At 51.8% G+C, this 23,986-nt stretch overlaps 2 protein-coding genes across 2 annotated transcripts; one reads left to right on the top strand and one right to left on the bottom strand.

The window, feature by feature from the left end:
- Positions 1 to 423: 423 nt before the first annotated feature.
- PLTP (phospholipid transfer protein) lies at positions 424 to 16,885 on the top strand. The gene is made up of 16 exons (XM_049779462.1): positions 424 to 589; positions 1,385 to 1,498; positions 1,592 to 1,691; positions 2,792 to 2,920; positions 3,157 to 3,312; positions 5,290 to 5,353; positions 5,443 to 5,506; positions 6,627 to 6,718; positions 8,869 to 9,045; positions 9,132 to 9,191; positions 11,797 to 11,961; positions 12,057 to 12,124; positions 15,259 to 15,301; positions 15,391 to 15,454; positions 15,540 to 15,616; positions 16,412 to 16,885. Exons 1-16 carry the CDS (start codon positions 460 to 462, stop codon positions 16,541 to 16,543), a joined length of 1,635 nt encoding a protein of 544 aa, XP_049635419.1. The 5' UTR covers positions 424 to 459; the 3' UTR covers positions 16,544 to 16,885.
- CTSA (cathepsin A) lies at positions 16,695 to 23,512 on the bottom strand. Its single transcript, XM_049779255.1, has 15 exons — positions 23,411 to 23,512; positions 23,080 to 23,267; positions 22,846 to 22,957; positions 22,597 to 22,647; positions 22,403 to 22,489; positions 22,070 to 22,225; positions 21,706 to 21,797; positions 20,952 to 21,036; positions 19,918 to 20,009; positions 19,759 to 19,837; positions 19,531 to 19,670; positions 18,462 to 18,537; positions 17,478 to 17,567; positions 17,253 to 17,357; positions 16,695 to 17,068 (listed from the first exon to the last, which is right to left on the bottom strand). Exons 2-15 carry the CDS (start codon positions 23,265 to 23,267, stop codon positions 16,985 to 16,987), a joined length of 1,437 nt encoding a protein of 478 aa, XP_049635212.1. The 5' UTR covers positions 23,411 to 23,512; the 3' UTR covers positions 16,695 to 16,984.
- Between the last annotated feature and the right edge of the window lie 474 nt (positions 23,513 to 23,986).

Here is a 23,986-nt window from a genome sequence, read left to right as displayed (position 1 = left end):
AGCAGCCCTTGAACATCACAGGATGTGGCCCCTGAGCAAAACAGAAATAATTAAATTAAATAATACCATAATCCTCCCTGGGGAACCCCCACACCTCCTTCTGGGGTCCAAGCGCTTGTTTGGGGGGGCATGATCTCTAGGGTGAGGGTGGGGTACAGATCCAAACTTGGCGGGAGACTAGATTGTGGTGGAAGGAAGGAACAGGATCCTGGTCATTCCTATTATCACTCACAGTTCCTGGCCTGAGGACACATCCTGGGGAAGTTAGTGACTAGCCCGGGATCACATCGGATTCCGAGCCAAGGTGCCAGGGACGCGAGGGTGGCTCGGGTTGACGCACTTCCCTCCCTCGTTCAAGACAAGGTCCCCGACTTGTCTTGACAGCGGCCAGCCCGGTCACGGGGCTCCAGACACCCGCCCGCTGCCAGCGACCCGCCCCGTCCCTCCCAAGCCCCGGGAATGGAGGGGAGAGGGGAAAGGGGAGGGGGAGTCCAGGGAGGCCGGATTTATAAAGGCGGCGGGGCCAGAGCGGAGCTCAGACCCCGCCGTCCGGAACCGCAGCGCGCCCTGGCCCCGGCTCCCCTGCACCGTGAGTTGCAACGAGTCCCCCAGACCTCGCAGGGACCCCGAGCGGCCCGGGGCGCAAAGAGAGGCCCTAAAAAAAGGAGGGCGCTGAGCAGGGGGAGGGAACAGGGCAGGTGGGGACCTCCAAGGCAGGGATTTTAGGACCCGGGAGTACGAGGTCGGCCCCATCGTGGCTCTTTTCCTCCCGGCGCGGGGCCTGGGAGACCGTGAGCCGCCCCCCAAGAATGCGCTGGCAACCGGACATCCGTAGCCATGGTAACGCGCCAGCCTTGCCGGCCCTCCGCTGAAGAAGTGGGGGTTCTTTTTTGTTGTTGTTTTTGTGTTTGGGTCACACCCGGTGGCGCTCAGGGGTTCTTCCTGGCTCTGAGCTCAGACATCGCGCCTGGCAGGCTCGGGGGACCCTCTGGGATGCAGGGATTCGAATCAGCTGCGTGCAAGGCAAACACCCTTCCCGCTGTGCTATATCTCTCCGGGCCCAATGTGTGGATGGGGAGGGGGCTCTTGTCCCCCCGGAGGCCCACCGGAACCGTCCCATGGTGCTTGCTTACACCAGGGAATCAAACATCAAGTCCTCTGGGAGCCGGAGCCCAATCCTATGTAACCTCTCTCTTGGGCCTCAGTTTTTGCATCTGCCCAATGGAAGCGCTGGAACGGGTTCCAGCTTCCCGCGGAGTCCAGTCGAGGGTGATGGTCCCCGGTCAGCACCTCCACTCTCCCCCTCTACTGGTTGGACTTCGGAAAAGGAGTGGGTCTTAGCGACCAGATAGATGACTCCCGCCACCTCACCCTGTACCCCTAGGCTCGCCGCCAGCAATGGCCCTCTTCGCCACCCTCTTCCTAGCGCTGCTGGCGGGCGCGCACGCCGAGATCCCCGGCTGCAAGATTCGTATCACCTCCAAAGCCTTGGAGCTGGGTAAGACCGGGCAGCGGGGTTGGGTGTGTTTGCGGAGTGGGGGCGCCCAGGAGTGGACACCGGAGCCACAGGTCTCACTGCTGCCTTCCTTAGTGAAGCAGGAGGGGCTGCGCTTTCTGGAGCAAGAGCTGGCGAACATCACCATTCCGGACCTGGTGGGCCGCGAGGGCAACTTCCACTACAACATCTCCGAGTAAGGGGCCGGCCTTGGAATAGCGGGCCCGGGACCGGCGGCAGGGGCGAGGCCAAAGCAGGGGTGGGGGTGAGGGTGTGCACGCTCACAAAGGCGGGGCCTAGGAGATGGGGAGATCGCAAGAAGGGCTGGGTGGCGTGCTACGTCTGCGGGAGAGAGGCTGGGGTTCACTGGCCTGAATGCTACCAATCGGGGTTCTAATGCCCAGAATTCTAATTAATGGTCCCTTGAGCACAGCTAGGAGTGATTTCTGAGTGCAGAGCCAGTAGTAACCCGTGAGCATAGCCGGGTGTAGACCAAAAAGGGCAGGAAATCGGAGAGGAAGAGGACACACACACACACACACACACACACACACATACACACACTCTGATTTCGAGTGCTGAGCCAGTAGTGACCCATGAGCGGGTGTGAGCCAAAAGGAGTAGGAAGGAGGAAAGGTTGAGGGACACACACACACACACACACACACACACACACACACACAGCACAGAAAACATTCCTGAGAATGATAGCGGGATGCTGAGGTCCGACGTAGAACTAAGGGGTGAGATCAGGGGAACAAAGCATGCAACTTAGAATATAGAGGCACAGGGAAATTGGAATGGGTATCTTCACAAGACTCGGATGAAGGCTTAAAGCCCTTGCCTTGCATGCAGCCAACCAGAGTGACCCCAAACATTGCTGGGTGTGCTGCCCAATTAATCAATCAATTAATTAATTTAAAACAGGCTTTAGCATCCTCAGTGTGGGAGGAAAAAAGGGGCAAGTAACAAGACTTAGAGTTGGGGAGAAGCTCATTTTGGGGGGGTATTTGGTTTTGGGCCACCGCTTGGAGACACCCCCAGCCTAGCGGGAGGGGAGTACATTAGGCCGGGATGGTGCCTTCTGCCCAGCGCTTCAGCTCTTTGAGCCCACTTTTCGCACTTGGGGACCTGATTTGCTGAGCTCTTGCGGAGACCATGGTAAAAGTTTTTCCTAGCCCCCGCAATTCTTTTCCCCCCCGCAACTTTTTCCCCCATGCCTGGGCAAAAACAGGAATTCCCTGTGGTTGAGTGGGGCCAGTCTTGGTCTGGAGTTTGACACCTGGCCTCCCGCAGGGTAAAGGTTATAGATTTGCAGCTGACATCCTCCGAACTCCATTTCCAGCCTGAGCAGGAGCTGCTGCTACAGATCACCAATGCGTCCTTGGGGCTGCGCTTCCGGAGACAGCTTCTCTACTGGCTCTTGTGAGAAATCACCAGCTCCGGGTGGTTGTGGAGGGCGCCAGGGATCACTAGGACTTTCTGCATCTGCTCTTCAGCTCTACCCGGAGGGCCAGGCTATGCTTCAGACCTGCGGATTGCAGAAATCTAAAGAGGGATCAGATGCCTAGAAAGAGGCAGGGGCGGCAGCGGGGTGGGATCAGTAAAGACTCAGTAAGCTCCAAAGTGGGGTAAACATGAAGCACCCTCTCCCTTGGCAGCTACGATGGGGGCTATATCAACGCCTCTGCTGAGGGCCTGTCCATTCACACTGGTCTGCAGCTCACCAGGGACTCCACTGGCCGGCTCAAAGTGTCCAATGTCTCGTGCCAGGCCTCCGTCTCCAGGATGTATGCAGCCTTTGGGGGGACCTTCAAGTAAGTCATGTTGTATTCAAACATATCCCTTTAGTAAGAAATGTTGAAGGTTACAGCCAGTGGTGCTCAGGTCCGTTCCTTGTTCCATGCTCAGGGATCACTCCTGGCTAGGTTCAGGGAACCATACGTGTGCTGGTAATAGAACTCAGGTCAGTTGTGTGTAAAGCAAGTGCACTGCTTAATATACTCTCGATCCCAGAACATATATATACACACATATGATAACACAGTGTGTGGATGGGCCGAAGAGGTGGCGTTAGAGGTAAGGTGTCTGCCTTGCAAGCGCTAGCCAAGGAAGGACCGTGGTTTGATCCCCAGGCATCCCGTCCCCCCAAGCCAGGGGCAATTTCTGAGCACTTAGCCAGGAGTAACCCCTGAGCATCAAATGGGTGTGGCCAAAAAAAAAAAAACCCAAAAAGAAAAAAAAAGACATTGTGTGGACTTTTTGTGCTAATAGATATAAACACTACCTGTCCCTGTGGACACACATTGATCAGTCCCTGGCCCAAAATAAGGTGGCTAGGCCTTTAGGTAGAGCAGTTGTGAGGTTGTATACAGGAACTGGATTCTTGATAATTGGTAACTCTTACTACTACTAATAAAATGAATGACATGGCTCCAGGTTTGAGAAGGAGCCTTTGCTCTGGTGCAGGAATAGTAGATGTTTAAAATATAAATAAATTATTTAATTGAATCACTGTGAGATACACAGTTACAAAGTTGTTCATCCTTGCCAGTAAGAATGGTGGATTTTATGGTCTGATACTGGTATATAATGAATTTTGTGGAGAGAGTCAATATCAGTAGTGCTCAGGGGCTGCATCCAACCTAGTGCTTAGGGCATCTTGCAGTGCTGAGGACTGAAATCAAGGTGTCTATGTGAAAAGCATGTGCTTCTACCTTTTGAGCCATCTCTCAAGGCCTGAAGTTTTTGTCTTTGTTTTTGGGCCACACCCGGCACTGCTCAGGGGTTACTCCTGGCTCTGTGCTGAGAAATTGCTCCTGGCAGGCTCAGGGGATCATATGGACTGCCGGGGATCGAACTCTGGTCTATCCCCGTTTGGCCGTATACAAGGCAAATGCCCTACTGCTGTGCTATCTTGCTCTGGCCCCTCAAGGCCTAAAGTTTTTATGTTCCCACAAAGTATATGCTGCAGAAATCAGAAAGGAGCTCAGAGACTAACAGCAGGGACAAGCACCAAGAATATACTTGGGGTATTCATAAGCAGGTAATCTGGACAGTCTGACAAACTGCCTGAAAGACAAGGCATTCAGTTCTCAGACAGGGAAATAAAGAGCAGGAAACTTAAGTGGAGGGACAGAGGGCAGGAATAAGCATATGGAGTATGATGCTCAGTACAGCTTTGGTTGGTTCCAGTGACTGGCCAGGAGCAGAAAGGACGCTTAAGAATGTTCTGGGACCGGAGAGATAGCATAGAGGTAAGGCGTTTGCCTTGCATGCAGAAGGTCGGTGGTTCGAATCTTGGCATCCCATATGGTCCCCCGAGCCTGCCAGGAGCGATTTCTGAGTGTAGAGCATAGAGCTAGGAGTAATCCCTGAGCACTGCTGGGTGTGATCCAAAAACAAAAAACAAAAAACAAAAAAAAAAAAGGAGGGGCCGGAGAGATAGCATGGAGGTAAGGTGTTTGCCTTTCATGCAGGAGGTCATCAGTTCGAATCCCGGCGTCCCATATGGTCCCCCGTGCCTGCCAGGAGCAATTTCTGAGCCTGGAGCCAGGAATAACCCCTGAGCACAGCTGGGTGTGACCCAAAAACCACAAAAAAAAAAGGGGGAAAAGAAAAAGAAAAAAAATGTTCTGAAGTGAGGATTTGGGCCTGAGTCAGGGAAAAGCCCACTGAGGTGTTAGTAAATCTGGCTAAAGCTGAGAGGGATTTCCTCATCTCTGAGCCAAATTGGGGAGGGCATGGAGGGTCGTGGCCTCACCAGCCTCTCCTCCCTTCTCCTCTCCTCACAGGAAAGTGTATGAGTTCCTCTCCTCATTCATCACCTCTGGAATGCGTTTCCTCCTCAATCAACAGGTGGGCTTGTCCTAGGAGGTTGGGAGTCGGACAGTCAAGAGATTGGGACAGTCAAGGGGAAAGCCACTGACCCTGTCCCTCCCCCCCAGATCTGCCCAGTGCTCTACCATACAGGCACAGTGCTGCTCAACTCCCTTTTGGACACAGTGCCTGGTGAGTGGATAGTGCCGCTTTGAGGAGGCTGAGGGGTGAAGCCTGTGGGTAGTAGCAGACTAGCACCACAGACTAGCCCTCCCAAACTCTGCTCTAATGGAGTCTCAGGCCCCCAGGAAGCCCTAGGAAGTTCTCTAGGGGTTGGCTGGCCATGTGGCCACTGGGACAGCTGTGAGAGTAACTTGGGGCACTTGTCAAGGTACCCTTACTCATGGTCTGGTGTTTATGACTAGGTGCTCAGTTCATGTGTGTTCCCTTGGCTGAGTCAACTGAGAATCCCTGCAGTTCATACACAGGGCACGGAAGGGGAAGAGGGGGCAGAGGATGTCAATGACAGATGGTCACTCACTTCATTTACTCAAGCTGCACTGTTGGGCCATTGTGATAGGACAGCAATTAATATACTTGCTTTGCATGCAACTGTCCTAGTTTTGATCCCAAGTGCCACATATGGTCCCCTGAGCCCCCAAAGGAGTGATCCCTGCATGCGGAGTCAAGAGTAAGCCCTGAGCACTGCCCCCAAACTAATAATACTAACAATAATAATAAAAGCTAAAATTGTGGGCCTGGAGAGATAGCACAGTGGCGTTTGCCTTGCAAGCAGCCGATCCAGGACCAAAGGTGGTTGGTTCGAATCCTGGTGTCCCATATGGTCCCCCGTGCCTGCCAGGAGCTATTTCTGAGCAGACAGCCAGGAGTAACCCCTGAGCACCGCCGGTGTGACCCAAAAACCAAAAAAAAAAAAAAAAAAAAGCTAAAATTGTGGTACTCCATTCCTGCATTCCAGGCTATGAGTGCTTCCCATATCAGACTCAACAACCCTATGAAACAAATATCATTATTCATTTTTCTTTTCTATTTTATGGCCATACACAGAAGTCCTCAGGGCTTACTCATAGCTCTGCTCTCTGTGATCACTCCTGAAAGTTTCTTGGGACTTTATGGGATACCAGGGCTTGATCCCAGTTTGGCCACATACAAAGCAAACATTCTATCCATTGTACTATCTCACTGGCACTATGTTATTCCATTTTTATGGACGAGAAACTGAGGCCCAGAGAAGTTCAGCCTATTGCGTAGCATCAAACAGCTTTGCGTGATGTAATGTCCCTCCCCTCAGTGCGCAGTGCAGTGGACCACCACGTTGGCATCGACTATTCCCTTCTGAAGGACCCTGTGGTCTCCGCTGGCAATCTGGACATGGAGTTCCGGGTGAGCTCTCCTGCTGGTGTGTACCCCATCTCTCTAGCCAGACTCCTTCCTTCTCCCTACATTGCCTGTTTGTGGGGGGTCAAATACTTAGGACTACTTGTCGGGGATCATGCAATGAGGAGGACTGATCTTGGGCTTCCTACATGAAAAGCTTGTGCACAAGTACTTGAGTTCTCGCCCTGTCCTGCATTGTCTGTTTACCTTCTTGCAGCAGAGGCTTCTGCAGAGGCCACTTCTTGTGGAGCAAACAGTAATTCACAGAATTAGTGTCAACCTCCGTGTTTATCTTTTTTTTTTTTTTTTTTTTTTCGGTTTTTGGGCCACACCTGGCGTGCTCAGGGGTTACTCCTGGCTGTCTGCTCAGAAATAGCTCCTGGCAGGCACAGGGGACCATATGGGACACCGGGATTCGAACCAACCACCTTAGGTCCTGGATCAGCTGCTTGCAAGGCAAACACCGCTATGCTCTCTCTCCGGGCCCAATATCCTTTATTCTGACATTAGAATAAAAGTTCATGTAATTTTTTTCTAAGTTGTTTTTTTTTTTTTTGGTTTTTGGTCCACACCCGGCAGTGCTCAGGGGTGACTCCTGGCTGTCTGCTCAGAAATAGCTCCTGGCAGGCACGGGGGACCATATGGGACACCGGGATTCAAACCAACCACCTTTGGTCCTGGACCGGCTGCTTGCAAGACAAACACCACTGTGCTATCTCTCCAGGCCCCGTGTTTATCTTTTTTTTTTTGTTGTTTGTTTTTTGGGTCACACCCGGCAGTGCTCAGGGATTATTCCTGGCTCTCTACTCAGAAATCGCTCCTGGCAGGCTCGGGCGTCCATATGGAATGCCGGGATTCAAACCACCATCCTTCTGCATGCAAGGCAAATGCCTTACCTCCATGCTATCTCTCTGGCCCATCTCTATTTTTCTAACTTTATCCTGCTCTTTCTCAGACCCCAGGACCTTTGCTCATGTTCTGCCTGTCCCTCTTGCCTCTCTTTCCCAGAAGGACCTGCACACATGACCTCATTTCATTACAACCCAACTCATGTCCTTTGCTGCAGGATCTAAAGCAAATGACTTAATCTTTCTGTGTCTTCTCCTTATTTGTACATGGAAATAGGGTTGGAAGATATGCTTTGGGCCAGAGAGTTGACTCAGCTGCCTTAGTGTAACTGGATTACTAAAGTAACTTGTTGTTGTTATTGTTGTTGTTATTTTTGGGTCACAACTGGCAGGCTCCAGGATTACTCCTGGCTCTATGCTCAGAAATCACTCCTAGCAGGTTCAGGAGGACCATATGGAGCCGAAATTCAAACCACTGTCTTTCTGCATGCAAGGCAAATGCCCTACCTCCATGCTATCTCTCTAGCTCCAATAATCTGAGAATCTTTTTTCTTTGTTGTTTCTTGTTTTTGGGTCACACCCTGTGACACTCAGGGGTTACTCCTGGCTATGCGCTCAGAAACCGTTCCTGGCTTGGGGGACCATATGGGACTCTGGGAAGTGAATCTTGGTCCGTCCTAGGCTATCGCTAGCTTTACGCCCTGTGCCACCGCTCTGGCCCTGGAGTAACTTTTGAACGTGGAGCATGGAGCTAGGAGCAGTCCCTGAACGCTGCTGGGTGCAACCCAAACTTCCCACAACAAAAGCCAAACAAAACAAATAAACAAAACCTAAACATGTGCCTCATGGGGGTGACTTATGGGTTAAAGGTGACTTATGGCCAGGACACAGAAGGTTCACTATGTCTATGGAAGCAGCATCCGGCCTTGAAATACCACTGAAATACTTGGTTCCTGAAACCCTTTCCGGAGTCTACCTTCTCCAGTCTGATGTGGTTCCCTCATAGCCCACACACACAACTATGCCCTTTCACTCTTGCATACGTCACAGCAGCAGCTCATTCTGATTCCCCACCAAACTACCAAGTGCCTACGACTGACACTGATATCTGGTGAGCCTTGGGTACTGGGCCAGTCAACTTCTTGTTAGTTTGTTTTGCTTTGGGGCCATACCCAATAATCATCAGGACTTATTCCTGGTGGTGCTTGAGGGACCACATGCGGTACTGGGGATCAAACCTGGTTGGCCATGTACTATAGCTCCAGCTCCATAAGCCAGTCAGCTTTGGCCTTGCCTCTGCCTCAACAGGGTGCCTTCTTCCCCTTGGCTGAAAAGAACTGGAGCCTGCCCAATCAGGCTGTTGAGCCCCTGCTGCAGCAGGAGGAGCGGATGGTGCATGTGGCCTTCTCTGAGTACTTCTTTGACTCGGCATTGGAGAGCTACTTCCAGGCAGGGACCCTAAAACTGTCACTGGTGGGAGACAAGGTATGTCAAGGCTTGCATGTGGGATAGGAAGAGGGAATCTGAGAGTGAATTCCTGGTGGTATCGCTCATTTTATCTCCCTATGTAGGTACCCCACGATCTGGACATGCTACTGAGGGCCTCCTACTTTGGGAGCATCGTCCTATCGGTGAGCGTTGGCAGGAGGGAGGAGTGACCAGGCATACATTTACACTCTAATGGGAGCATCAGGGAGGGGTCTGGAGGAGGTCTCTTGATGTAGACCAGAGGTTCCCAGGCATATTCGACCTAATGCATCCTTTTCAGAAAAAAAAAAAAAAAAAAAGGGCCCAGAGAGATAGCACAGCGGCGTTTGCCTTGCAAGAAGCTGATCCAGGACCAAAGGTGGTTGGTTCGAATCCCGGTGTCCCATACGGTCCCCCGTGCCTGCCAGGAGCTATTTCTGAGCAGACAAGCCAGGAGTAACCCCTGAGCACCGCCGGGTGTGACCCAAAAACCAAAACCAAACCAAACCAAAACAAAACAAAACAAAACAAAACAAAACAAAAAACAACCCTGCTATCCTCCCCCTCAATTTATGTTCTTTTTTGTTTGGGGTCACATCCGGAAGCTCTCAGGGGTAACTACTGGCTCTGAGCTCAGAAATTGCTCCTGGTAAACTTGGGGACCATATGAGATGTTGGGGATCAAACCCAGTTCTGTCCCAGGTTGGCCGCAAGCGAGGCAAATGCCCTACCACTGTGCTATCACTCTAGCCCGTTTTCTTTATTTCTTTTTTTTTTTTTGGTTTTTGGGTCACACCTGGCAGCGCTCAGGGGTCACTCCTAGCTCCACACTCAGAAATCGCTCCCGGCAGGCATGGGGAACCATATGGGATGCCGGGACTCGAAACAATGACCTTCTGCATGCTTACCTCTCCTTACCTCCATGCTATCTCTCCGGCCCCTAGCCCCTGTTTTCTTGAAGTCAACTAGGCTAGTCAACTAGCCTCCAGTCCTTCCAGTTGCTACTCTGTGCTCCCTTACCCACTATCATTCCACTATCCTCAGCACAACAATATCACCCACTTTGGGAGATTCTGGTGCAAATGGAAGGACTTGCCATAACTTGCTGTGTCAGTTTCCACATGCTCCATCTCCTGGAGCTAGGCCTAAGCTACAAAAGTGTGGGTAAGACTGGGGGTCCACGCTGACTTTTCTTTTTGTGTTTGTTTCTCCTTATTTTTTACCACACCCAGTGGTGCTCAGGGCTTACTTCTGTCTCTGCACTCAGGGATCACTTGGGAGACCATCTTGGGTATTGAGAACTGAACCCCAGTCAGCTGTGTGCAATACAAACCTACCAATGTTCTACCCAATGTACTATCTTTTTGGCCCCAATATCATGACATGTTTCTGCTTATTTCCTCTTGTTCCCTCTGTGTGTGTGTGTGTGTGTGTGTGTGTGTGTGTGTGTGTGTGTGTGTGTGTGTGGTGTATTTTAGTAGAAAAGAGAAATGTTTCTGTGATCACTAAAGTACTCGGTTCAATTCTGTATATCCATCCAGAGCTGGGATTTGAGCATGAACTTGATCTGGGTGATTCCGCATGATCACAAAGACTTCTCTACACCATCCCTCAATGGGTTGGCATAAGAATGAAATGAACAAAGCATATAAAGGCATTAGAAAGTACCCAATAAAGGCAGAGCTCAGAAGCTATAGGCTATCATGCTATTACTATCATCACTGTCATTAGACTTGACTAACAAGCACTCTCTGTGCTGTCCCATGACCTAGTTTGGAGTCCAACTCTAGAACTGATTACACAGTCACATATGCTGTAGCTTGACCCGTCTGTACCTGTATTTCTCCACTTCAAAACTGAGCATGACTCCCTCCCAAGGCAATGGGGCGATTGAAATGAGCTCATGTACATGGAAATGTGTGACAGAGAGGAAAGCACTTGGTCAGTGATGAAAGACTTAATTGATCCTGGTAATCATCATAAACTAACCACAGTCTCCAGAATCCACACAGCGTTTAGAGAAAGGGAAGGTACATGGAGGTGGGATAAGTAGTTAGCAGGGACTATATCCCAAGGTATCTGCTTGGAGCTTGGATGTGAAAGGTGAGAATTTAAGAAAACAGGAGGAATTAGAACGGTAGTAGAGGCCCGGAGTGGTGGCACAAGCAGTAATCTGCCTTGCGCGCACTAGCCTAGAATGGACAGCATTTTGATCCCCCCTTGGTCCCCCAAGCCAGAAGCAATTTCTGAGAGCATAGCCAGGAGTAACCCCTGAGCATCACCAGGTGAGGCCCCCAAACAAAACAAAACAAAACAAATAAACAAAAGGTAGTAGAAAGGGTAAGGTGCTTGCCTTGAAAGTAGCTGACCTGGTTTCAATCCCTGGTATTCTGTATGAGCCTGCCACGAGTGATCCTTGAGCAGAGAGCCAGGAGTAATCCCTGGGCACAGCCAGGTATGTCCCCTCTAAAGCACACACACACACACAATAGAAAAGAAAGCAGAGATTGCAGGGTGATAGCTTGTAGGCCTAGAGTGATTGCATGCCAGAGGACTGGGTTGAATTTAGCAGCTCCTGGGCTTCTGAGCCCTTCTGGGGAATGACTAAGTAGAATTGACCAGTGACACTGAAAACAAACAAAAGAAAAAGGAGAAAGACATTCTGGTGCGAGTGAAGAGAGGCTGCCTGCTGTTCTAGGTAGTTTAGGAAGTCACCCCAATCTTCACACTTGAGGCTTCTGAGTGACCTCAGCTGGGACTTGTTCCCAGACCCCTGCAGTGCTCGACTCCCCATTGAAGTTGGAGCTCCAGGCCATCGCACCTCCCCGCTGCACCATCAAGCCCTCAGGCACCACAGTTGCTGTCACTGCCAGCGTCACCATCTCCTTGGTCCCGCCCAACCAGCCCGAAGTCCAGCTGTCCAGCATGATCATGGTGCGGGTGTGGGCACCAGATTGGGGCTGCCGAGGGTGGGCTTCGGGTGTGCGTCAGGATCTGTGGGAACACCTCTCCCTGTCTCTTCCATGCAGGACGGGCGTCTCAATGCCAAGATGGCCCTGCGTGGGAAAGCCCTGCGAACACAGCTGGACCTGCGAAGGTAGGTGTCATCCCTTCACCTCCCATATCTGCACATGATGAGCCTCAGTGTCATCAGGACAATCACTCTGGAGAGCTAAGAACCACTCAGCTATGGGCCGGAGAGATAGCATGGAGGTAAGGCATTTGCCTTGCATGCAGAAGGTTGGTGGTTCGAATCCTGGCATCCCATATGGTCCCCTGAGCCTGCCAGGAGTGATTCTGAGTGCTGCCGGGTGTGACCCAAAACACAACCAAACAATCAAACAAAAACAGTCCTCAGAGGGGCAGGGTTGGGTGTCTCAGTAAATTGCCTTTATTAGAATATATTAGAGCCTTTATTAGAGCATAACTTTGCTACACACTACAAAGAAGCAAGTGAATCGAATAAACCTGGTTAAATGTCACTGTCAAGGTCACAAACCCACTGCTGAGCATGAGAACATAAGCTCTGGGGGCCAGAGAGATGACGTAGAGAACTGAAGTACATCCTATGCATGAGATTCCCCTAAGCACCACTGATGCTCAGAAAAGGACAAAGAATCTGGGCTTTAGCAGAAATTGTATAGCTTTGTTTTGTGATCTTAAAGCCTAGTCACTAATCTTTCAAGTTCCATGTAAATGTGGCATCTACTTTCTAGAGCTATGTTATACTATATAAGATTATCAGCCATTATTCCTCATTGTCCCAGCCATGTTCCTACATCTTCCTGGATCTAGTGATTATGCCTAGATACATTTTGTTGTTGGGATGGGGGGATGGTGGTGCTCAGTGGTTACTCCTGGGTCTGTGTATTTACTCAGTAATTACTTCTGCGTTGTGTGTGGGACCATATAGGATACTGGGGATTGAATGGGGTCGGCCATATGCAAGGCGAACACCCTACCACTGGAGTATCACTCCAGCCTGGATACAGAATATTTTACTGATAGTCCAGTTGGACAATTGTTTGAAGACAATATGGAGTAGTGGTTACAAGTCTATATTCTGGGGCTGGAGAGATAACACAGCAGTAGGGCGTTTGCCTTGCATGCAGAACAGTGGTTCGAATCCCGGCATCCCATATGGTCCCCTGAGCCTGCCAGGAGCGATTTCTGAGTGTAAAGCCAGGAGTAACTCCTGAGCGCAGCTGGGTGTGTCTCAAAAAGCCAAAAAAAAAAAAAAGTATATATTCTGGGGGCTGAGGTGATATGACAGTGGGCAGAGCACTTGCCAGCCCCACCAGGAGTAATTCCAGAGGAGCTCAGGGCCTGAGCACTACTGAGTGTGGTCCAAAACCCAAAAAGTCTCTATTTTGGAGCTAGTCAGATAGTACAGGAGGAAAGGCATGTACCTTACTTGCAGTGGACCCCAGCCTGAATCCCTAGCATCACATATTGTCCCCTGAGTTCCCCAGGAGTGATCCCTGAACACCACTGGAATAAGCCCTGAGCAGCACCGGATGTGTTTCCCCCACCCCCAAAATTACATTCTGGTACTTGCATGTTACTTCTGTGCTGGTCCCTTGAGAACCGCCAGAGGTCACTCCTGAGCAGATCCAGTAGACCTGGAGCATTGCCAGGTGTGCCCCTCTGCAAATATCCTCTCAGGGGCAGGGTTTTCTGTTTCCCAGCTGTTTACCTCGTCAAATGGTTTAACTTTTCAGGGTCTCATCTGACGCATCTTTAAAGTACAGACATTAGGGCCCGGAGAGATAGCACAGCGGTGTTTGCCTTGCAAGCAGCCAATCCAGGACCAAAGGTGGTTGGTTCGAATCCCGGTGTCCCGGATGGTCCCCTGTGCCTGCCAGGAGCTGTTTCTGAGCAGACAGCCAGGAATAACCCCTGAGCAACGCCAGGTGTGGCCCAAAAACCAAAATAAAATAAAATAAAATAAAATAAAAAAATAAAGTACAGACATTAACAGTACCTCTTTTCAGGGTTCTTATAAGGATTAAATCAGTAGGCATTTTAAAAATATTTTAACATTTGGGGCCGGAGAGATAGCATGGAAGTAAGGCATTTGCCTTTAACGCAGAAGGACGGTGGTTTGAATCCCGGCATCCCATATGGTCCCCTGTTCCTGTCAGGGGTGATTTTTGAGCGAAGCCAGCAGTAACCTGAGCGCTGCCGGGTGTAAGCCAAAAAATAAAGAATTGGGGAGGGGTCAGAGTACAGTGGGTACGGCATTTGCCTTGCACATAGACGATCCAGGTTCAATATTGGCATCATATGGTCCTTTGAGCACTACCAGGGGTGATTTTTTTGTTTGTTTGTTTTTGGGCCACACCCGGCGGTGCTCAGGGGTTACTCCTGGCTGTCTGCTCAGAAATAGTTCCTGGCAGGCACAGGGGACCATATGGGGACGGATTCGAACCAACCACATTTGGTCCTGGATTGGCTGCTTGCAAGGCAAACGCCACTGTGCTATCTCTCCGGGCCTCAGGGGTGATTTCTAAGTTCAGAGCCAGGAGTAATCCCCAAGCGTGGCTGGGTGTAGCCCAAACACTGCCCCCAACTTTTTTTTGGGGGGGCCACACTTGTTTGATACTCAAGGGTTACTCCTAGCTAAGCGCTCAGAAATCGCTCCTTGCTTGGGGGAACCATATGGGACGCCGGGGGATCGAACCTCAGTCCTTCCTTGGCTAGCGCTTGCAAGGCACACACCTTACCTCTAGCGCCACCTCACCGGCCCCTGCCCCCAACTTTTTAAAATTGTTTCGAGGCCACACCTGGTGGCTTTCAGGGGCTATGCCTGCATGCTGCTGGGTCAGGACTGTTCCTGGCAATGTTCAGGGCTCACACAATGCTCGGGACCGAATCTGGGCTTTCTGTACACAACTATAAAGGCTGCACTCTAGCCTTTATAGCTTTCCCCTGGAAGGCTCCTATACCTACAGCCACCAGCATGATGCCCATGCAGCAGTGAAGAAGTGCTCAGTCAATAACAGCAGCAGTCTGGGGCCTGGCAGAACACATCTTGTTCTGGGGTTCCATTCCTAGCATTCCCCTGTCCCCACCTCATCCAAAATGGAGAAAAGGAAACAACAGGAAGGAGAAAGGACTGCCCCGAGAATACATACCTGGAAATGTGTACAATGGCTAAGACATTTAAGACCAACTTGGGGTCCTTGGGCAGGGGAAAGTGGAGTTCCAAATGCATCTTTGTCTACACAGGTTTCGAATCTACTCGAACCAGTCTGCACTAGAGTCATTGGCAGTGAGTAGGGAATGAGTGTTGGGTAGCAAAGGCCAGGCTCCAGGGAGTAGCCAAGGGGAAGCCTTGATCTCACACTTGTTCCCTTCCAGCTGATCCCACTGCAGGCGCCACTGAAGACCATGCTGCAGATTGGGGTGATGCCCATGCTTAATGGTAGGTCTGTGGGTGGTGGATTTGGGAGGAGGGGAGGTAAGAGGCTCGATTCAGGATGACCAGCTGTCATATCTCCCCTCCCCAGAGCGGACCTGGCGTGGAGTGCAGATCCCACTGCCCGAGGGCATCAACTCTGTGCACGAAGTGGTGACCAACCATGCAGTGAGTGGGGTGTGGGGAGAGAGGCGCCTTCCCCTTCCCCTTCCCTTACCCCCAACATCCACCTCCCAGCTCCTCTAAATCAACCTTCTTAATTTTTTTGTTTTGGGGCCATGCCCAGTGTTCAGGAATCGATCCTGGATTGGCTACATGCGAGGCCAAAGTCCTACTCGCTGTGTTATCATTTGGGCCTGTCCTTCCCATTTTAATCTTTCATCACTCTTCTCGGTTCTTTGCACAGATTATGCCCTCTCCTAGGTACTTACTCTTAATTTTTTTTTTGCCACACCTGTTTGACGCTCAGGGGTTACTCCTGGCTATGCATTCAAAAACAAAACCAGAAGAAAAAAAGAACCACTTTGCAGGGCCAGAGATAGTACAGTGGGTAGGGTGCTTGTGTTCCAGGCAGTCTATCTGGATTCATTCTCTGGAATCACATATGGTTGCCCCCAAGTCCCCTTAGGAGTGATCCCTGACTTCTTTATTGAGGGTCCTTTGAGGTTAAGAATTTATCCGTAAAAAAAAAATAAAAATAAAAATAATTTATCCGTGGGCCCGGAGAGATAGCACAGTGGCGTTTGCCTTGCAAGCAGCCGATCCAGGACCAAAGGTGGTTGGTTCGAATCCTGGTGTCCCATATGGCCCCCCGTGCCTGCCAGGAGCTATTTCTGAGCAGACAGCCAGAAGTAACCCCTGAGCACTGCCGGGTGTGGCCCCCCCCCCCCCAAAAAAAAGAATTTATCCGTAAGCTCTGATGTCAGTAACAGAATAAACAGCATATCCTCTTCCCCTGTGTAGGGATACCTCACCATTGGTGCTGACCTCCAATTTGTCAAAGGGCTCCGAGAAGTGATTGAGAAGAACCGACCTGCTGAGCCCAGGGACCCCAGGACAACTAGTGCTCCCCGACTGTCTGTGACTGCGGCCTGAGCCCTCCCTGCTCCTCAGGCAGCCACATTACATTCAGGACTCCAGTTCCTCTCATCTCATCCCCTCTTGCCCATTCACCTCACCAGATCCCAGTGCCCAAGGAGAGACAAGGTTTAACCTGTACCCAATTTAATTCCATAATCACAATTCATCCATTCATCCATCCAAATTTAATATCTCCCTCCCAGGGCTGTCCTGAGCTCTTATTTTCCTGGGATTAATCAGTATGTTCTAAAAGCCAGGGGGTCGGGCAGGGGAAGGGGCCTTAGCCCCTTTGTCCCACCAAACCCTGAAATCAGGAATAAAGTGCCAGTTCCCCCTGAAGCTGTCTCTGGAAGCGGGGCTGGCTTGCAGGAGCATTTGCATAAAGAAGAGCCTCCTTTTGGGCAGGGGAAGGCTGGTCAGACAGCGAGTGGCTGTGGCAAGTGGCTGTCCCGGCCTTCAGTATGGCTCATTGTTCAGGAAGCGGGAGAACATGGTGAAAGCGGCATGAGGCTTGTCTGTGGGGACCATGTGTCCGGCACCCTGAGGAATAAAGCTTGTTGAAGTCTGCCCCCCACTGTCCCTTCCCTGGGTGGGAGACCTCCATTCTTCCCAGGCCCCCCTCCCACCCCAAGGAAATTAGTCCTCACAAGAACCAGGTAGGAAAGTGCAGTAGGATGGGTGGGTCCCCTTGTTCCTTTGCCAGCTCCCCTACACCCCAGCCTACCTTGATGGTGAGAAAGGAGATGTTGGAGAACTCTTTGACAAAACCACCGATCTGCTCCCCGCTGTCCTTGTAGTTCACTAGCCAGGGCCGCCGCTGGACCTCCACCTGCAAGTAGCAGGGTAGCAGACACTGAGCATCTGGGTCAGAGCCCAGGAACTCCGCCAAACCTCCAGAGACCAGCTTTGGCTCCCAACACCCAGCCTGTCCTGCTGCACCCTGTCTCACCTTCTGGTTGAGGGAGTCCACAAACCACTCATCCCCCAAGAAATTGCAAGCCATGTCTACATCTCCATTGTACAGCAGGATCCGAATTGCCTGCAGAGGACCCAGAGGTTCCCAGAATGAGTCCAGACAATGACCCCAAGCCAAGCCTTCCTCTGTGGGGTACAAGGAGTCTGCCAAACAGCATGAACCGGGAAATGCAGCCACCCGCTGAAGGTTTCCTATGTGCCCAGTACTCTGGTAAATGCTCAAAGAGTTTCACACCTTAGGAGGGAGATGCTCCCAGTTTAAGGGTTTAGGGTCACTCAAGGTCCTCAGAGGACCATGTGGGGCCATATATTGAATACTGACTTCCTGCATGCACTCCAGTCTATTCAGCCAGGGAGGCCCCAGGGAGATAGCTTGTTAGCCCTATAACACAGATGGGAAAATGGAGTGTCAAAAGTTTGAATATCTTGGAGGCACATGGCCAGTAAAGAGATTTGGACCCAGATAACCTGACCTCAGAGTCATATGCTGACCACTTGGTCTCACCTGGCTCTCCCATGCTGGCCCTTCTTGGCCAATCCACAACAGGTTCTGAACTTATATTTTTGGTTTGTTTTTGGGGGCATATCTGGTAGTGCTCAGGAGTTATCCTGGCTCTGTGCTCAAGGCTCAGTCCTGGTGAGGCTCAGGGTATCATATAGGCTGCTAGGAATTGAACCAAGGTTGACCACATGCAGGTTAAGCACCCTACCCACTGTACTATCACTCCAGCCCATCCATACACCTTCTGACTTGTTTTCTTTACCCTAAATGCTCTCTGGCTGCACTGAACGCTGATTCTCCTATAGCAAAGGACCAGAGCTGGGGCAGGAGACAGGGCTGAGTTCAGATCTTGACCCTGCCAACAGAGGAGCAAAAGACTTCACGGCTGCGAGTTTCAGCTCCCCATCTGCAGTGGTACTCTAAAGAGGTCTTCTAGGCCAGACTGTCCCTACTCACTTTTGTGCTAAGCAGCTTGAGGTATTGGGTGCTCATGCTTGGGTAGAGACGGCGATACTGAAGGTTCACCAGGAAGCTGCAGGAACAAGTGGGGCAGGCCCCACGCAGATCAGACAGGGAGAAGGATAAAGACCAGGCCAGGGGTTCAGAGAGATTGTACAGGGGTTCAAGCTTTTGCCCTGCACCTCAACAACTTGGATTCAATCACTGTCAATGCTGGATCTGGCCCAAAATCAAAACACACAAATAAAATAGAAGGGGGAGTGAAAAAAATGGGTCAAAGGGCTGGAGCACAGGTTCTGCATGTGGAAGACTGAGGTTTGATCCCACATGGTCACCCAAGGAAACTCCTGAGCACCAACCTGGGAATAGCCCATGACAAAACATTAAAGTCAGATCACTCTTTCAGCCTATGTGGCAGACACTAGTCAGGCTGATCATGGGGCTGGTGCTTCATTTGAGTATAACTGGCCAGGGGCCAAAATTCACAGGTCAATCTCATTTGGAAAGGTATTAGGGATGCTTTTTGGTAACTAGAATGACTGCAGTCAAATGGGGATCAGTAGGTATGTATATCAGCTGTCAACATGCAGGTGTGGAGAGCTGAAATGATTCCCACACATGGCTGGGTGTGGTCCCCAAACCAAGAACATGGTTTTGTTTGTTTAAACACACCTAGCCACACCTTGGAACTTACCTCTGGCATTGCACTCACTTCTGGCAGACTTGGGAGACCATATGGAATTCTGGGGATCAAACCCAAGTTGGCAGAGAGCAAGGCAAGTGCCTACCCGCTGTCTTATCTCTCTGGCCCTCCAGAACGTGTTTTAAAAGAATGGTCTGGGGAGGAGGCTCTAGCTATATGGAATCCTGCTTTGCACGTTCAAGGCACTGGCCTTCTTCAGCAGAAACAGAGATGGGAAGAACCAATGAATGTGGACTTGGGGCATTGTCAGACACCCCAACACAATACACTGTCACCCAAGTGGCCTGAGAACCCCTGGAAACTTCTCCCATGACCATGAGCCCTGTGTCTACCCCCCTTCCCCGATCCCCCACCGAGACTCACTTGCACATGGCCCAAGGCGGCAGCTGCTCAGGGATGTGCAGGGCCTCCCTTACATACGGGTTATTGAGGTAGGTAGAGGCAGCAGTGGTATTCGTGCAGGGGGGATCCATGCGCACCTTCTTTCCAGAACGCAGCAGGGTCTGGGGGACATGGGGGGATCAGGATCTGGGCTTCACTGCCCTGCTGATAGGAATGTGGGTATGTGTGGGGTGTTGGTGGGAGTAGTACCTGATGCAACACCCGCTTGAAAGACAGACGAGTGAAGAGGTTACCAAAGTCCTGGACCACTATAGTGTCCTGCTCGTACCTGTGAGCAAGGTAGAGTGGCATCAGAGCTTCCAGAGGGGGCTAGGGCTAGCTCTTGAGGTGCAGGGTAGTGGGGCCTACCTTATGTGGCCAGGCACACCCCCTGCACAGGGGGCATAGAGATTGTAGATATTGAGACCGGAGTTGCCCACGATGCGAGATACTTCCTGTAACTGCAACGACACCAGACCACAGGCTTAATGGGGGCCAACACTGCCTCCCACACAATTTGTCAAAGGCTGGCTGGAGTGATAGCACTCTAGTAGGGAGTTTGCCTTTCAGACGCCGACCCTTGTGTCCCTTATGGTCCCCCAAGCCTCCAGGAGTAATTTCTGAATGCAAGGCCAGGAGTAACCCTAGTATGGCTGGGTGTGATCAACCCCTCCAAATAGTTTGTCACAAGGCTTGTCATGCTCCCACTTCACCTTATGGCATCGCCCACACTCTCAGCTTTTCCCACAGGGAGATGAGCTCAGTGGAAAGGTATAGCAGGCCCCATCCTAATGAAACCACTGTCCACTACTGGTACTTCCTCCTGGTTGGCCCAAGGTGGAAAATGAGGGCAACACCACCTCTCCCCAGAAGTGTGGCTTGAACCGGGTAGTGCCCTTGTTCTGGGACTTGTTTAGAGTCAAGCAGGTCAGGACCAGAGCAATAATAGTACAGCAGGCAGCCTTGCACACGTTGACCCAATTCTGAAGCTTTGTATCCCATATGGTCTTCTGAGCCCCACCAGGAATGATCCCTGAGCACTACCAGGCATGGTCCAAATCAACAACAAGGGGCCGGAGAGATAGCATGGCGGTAAGGCATTTGCCTTTCATGCAGAAAAACAGTGGTTCAAATTCCGGCATCCCATATGGTCCCCAGTTCCTGTCAGGGGTGATTTTTGAGCATAGAGCCAGGAGTGACCCCTGAGTGCTGCCGGGTGTGACCCCCCCCCCAAAAAAAAAAACAACAAAAAAAAACCTCTAAGAAAGTCACAGGACTACTGGGGCATTCAGCAGAAGATAGCAAAGGATGGGATCAAAATGATGATGGGGACATGATGTTCCCCTGCCTTCAGGGAATGTGGCTCTATCCTCAGAATTGGGGAAGTCAGGGTGGACCCTCACATTGGACACACATTCTGCATCCTTGTTGTCGTAGAAGTTGCACTTGTTCTGAGAACAGCAGTGGGTCTGCAGGGAAGACCAGAGCCTGGAAGAGATCAGAGTACATGTTTTGAGGCCAGGGTGGACCCCTTATTCCTGATACCAGTGATCCTCAAGTTACTGCCCACTGTCCTCCATGCCCATCAATTCTGAAGGTTCTTTTTTTTTTTTATTTGGTTTTTGGTTTTTGGGTCACACCTGGCAGCACTCAGGGATTACTCCTGGCTGTGTGCTCAGAAATCACTCCTGACAGGCTCAGGGGACCACATGGGATGCCAGGATTCGAACCACCGTCAGTCCTGGATCGGCTGCTTGCAAGGCAAACACCCAATCTCTGTACTATCTCTCTGGCCCCAATTCTGAAGGACTTTTTGGTTTTCTTTTTCTTTTTTTTTAGGAGGGTCACACCCAGCAGCGCTCAGGGATTATTCCTGGCTCTACCAGAGCTCTACGCTCAGAAATCGCTCCTGGCAAGCTCGGGAACCATATGGGATGCTGGGATTCGAACCACCAACCTTCTGCATGCAAGGCAAATGCCTTACCTCCATGCTATCTCTCCAGCCCCTAATTCTAAAGGTTTTTTAACCTTCCAGCACTATACCCTCCCAGCAGCTTTGGTCCCACCTTGGGCACTAAGCATGGCAGGACCAGGGATATGCCTGAAGGACACACTTGACCCACTCCAACTAACACTGCCCAACTCTCCCCTTCATACCTGTTCCCCAGAAGACCGTGGTAGTAAGCAAAATATACCAGCGAGTTGTCATTCTGCTCGTATGAAGACAATCCATTGCCCACGGCCAGCCCCTGTAAACAGTCAGGGAGCTCAGCATCGCCCGAGGGAAAGAAGGCACTTCTTGTGACTTCAATCCTGAGCAGAAGCTGAAATCCTGGTGGTTTGTGGGGGTGGAGGGAGGAGACCATTCAGCATCAAGAACAGAGCTGGTGGCCCGACAAGAAAACTTCCTGTCAGGAGACACGGGTGAGCAGAGAAGGGCCTGCAAAGGGTTCGTTGTTTGCGGGGTGGAGAAGACTGTGCCAGCCACCTCCATAACCATCAGGATCCCTTCCAGCCCCACCTGAAGGTTCATGCTGGGGTCCTGCGCGACCAACGTGGCCAGGGTAGGGATATAGATGCCAGCATAGCTCTCCCCAGTTAGGAAAAGCGCGTTGTCCTTGTACTCTGGAAAGCGGCTGAAGAAGTCCTGAAGAGCTTCATAGTTATTCTGGGCAACCTAGGGTGGGCAGAAGAGAGGGGGATTAAGGGGTGTTGGTATCTGAGCTGCACAGAACCTCACGGTCAATACCAGGCACCTGTCTCAATATAGGGCAAAGTGTGTTGGCCAAGAGCATCGCACAGGGCCTGAACAGTCTCAAACAAGGATGCCACCCCAACCACGCGGCAGGCTCACCTCAGAGTCATTAGTCGCATAATACTTGTCACTGGAGTAGGAGAAACCCACCCCAGCTGGGGACTCGATGTACAACATGTTGGCTATCTAGAAAGGGTGGAGGAAAGGAGCTTGAAGAAGTTCCCCGTGTGTGGGTAAGTGCCCACATAGCCCCAATCTCCCTTGGCCCCTAGGACCCAGAGCTCATGCTATACCAAATTCCAGGAATAGGGGTTGTACTCCAGGGTGACACCATCTGGCTGGATCTGCGGAAGGAAGCGGCCTCATGAAGTCAAACACACCTAGTACTTTATATCCGGGCACGACCCAGGCAACCAGTAGTGCCTAAGAAGCAGGCAACCCTGGCAACCGCGATACCTCCAGGATATCCCCAGGTTCTTCCCCGCCTCTAGACAGCGCCCCCTTCTCTACCGAGAGGAGCACGGGAGGCTGTGGGCACGCACCAGAAAGGGTCCGTGCTCGGTGAGGAGGCCGTCCAGGGAGCTGCAGCCAGGCCCGCCGTTGAGCCAAAGCACCAGCGGACTGCTGCTCGGATTCTTCTGACATTCCACAAACCTGGGGAGCAATCAGAGCTCGGTGGGTGCGGTGAAAGGCCTTTGTGCTCCCGGAGAACCTTCGGAGCAGCACCCCACCCCCAGAAAGACGCCCCCCTCCCTGCCTTGGGTTGAGAGGCAGACCAGTAGTGGAACTTCTTGGAGTCCGAGGCTCTCAGGTAGCCCGAGTACTGGCGGAAGGACGGCTGTTTGGCCAGCCCCGGCAGGCTCCGGATCTCGTCCGAAGACGGGGCTGCCTGGTCTCGGGGCGCCCAGGAGACGAGCAGCAGCAACAGCAGCTGGAGCGACGGCGACGGTGCGGCTCGGACCATCTGCAGGAGGAAGCGGGTGTGAGCGGTTCGACCCATCGCTGCTCCTGCCGATCCGGGCGCTCTGTTCCACCCACTGGGTCTCCCAGGCCGCGCAGCCTGCCAGGGGGTACTCGGGGATCCGCGAGCCACCGGAGACCCCTCACCTCTGCTCCCGCACGTCCTTGTTCGATAGAAGGTGCCCCAGGAACGGGAAGTCATGTGAACTGGGAGTCACATGGGTGCGGACACCATGTGACCGTCTTGCCCAAGAGGGCGACCCCCATTCTGATTGGTGGTAGGGAGGAGCTAGAGAGGATCCAAGTGGGTCGTGGCCCGCGGCATCCCGGGCCATCTCTTGGGCCATCTCCTGGGTGCCCGAGGTCAGGTGACCTACTGAGGCTGGGAGGGGTCCCCAGTCTCCCGGGGTCCTTGCGAAAAAGGAGGGATGGGGGGGGGGCGAAGAGATAGCATGGAAGTAGGCGTTTGCCTTGCATGCAGAAGGACGGTGGTTTGAATCCCAGCATCCCATATGGTCCCCTGAGCCCGCCGGGATCGATTTCTGAGCGTAGAGCCAGGAGGAACTCCTGAGCGCTGCCGGATGTGACCCAAAAACAAAACAAAACAAAAGTGGGGGATGGGGAGAAAGCATGGAGGTAAGGCGGTTGCCTTAGACGCAGAAGGACGCTGGTTCGAATCCCGGCATCCCATATGGTCCCCGGAGCGTTGCCGGGTGTGACCCA

The sequence above is a fragment of the Suncus etruscus genome, chromosome 9 (genome assembly GCF_024139225.1).
Source record: "Suncus etruscus isolate mSunEtr1 chromosome 9, mSunEtr1.pri.cur, whole genome shotgun sequence".
In the NCBI taxonomy this organism is placed as follows: Eukaryota; Metazoa; Chordata; class Mammalia; order Eulipotyphla; family Soricidae; genus Suncus; species Suncus etruscus.
The sequence above is the reverse complement of the archived record's forward strand: the minus strand, read 5'-3'. Positions and strand labels throughout refer to the sequence as shown.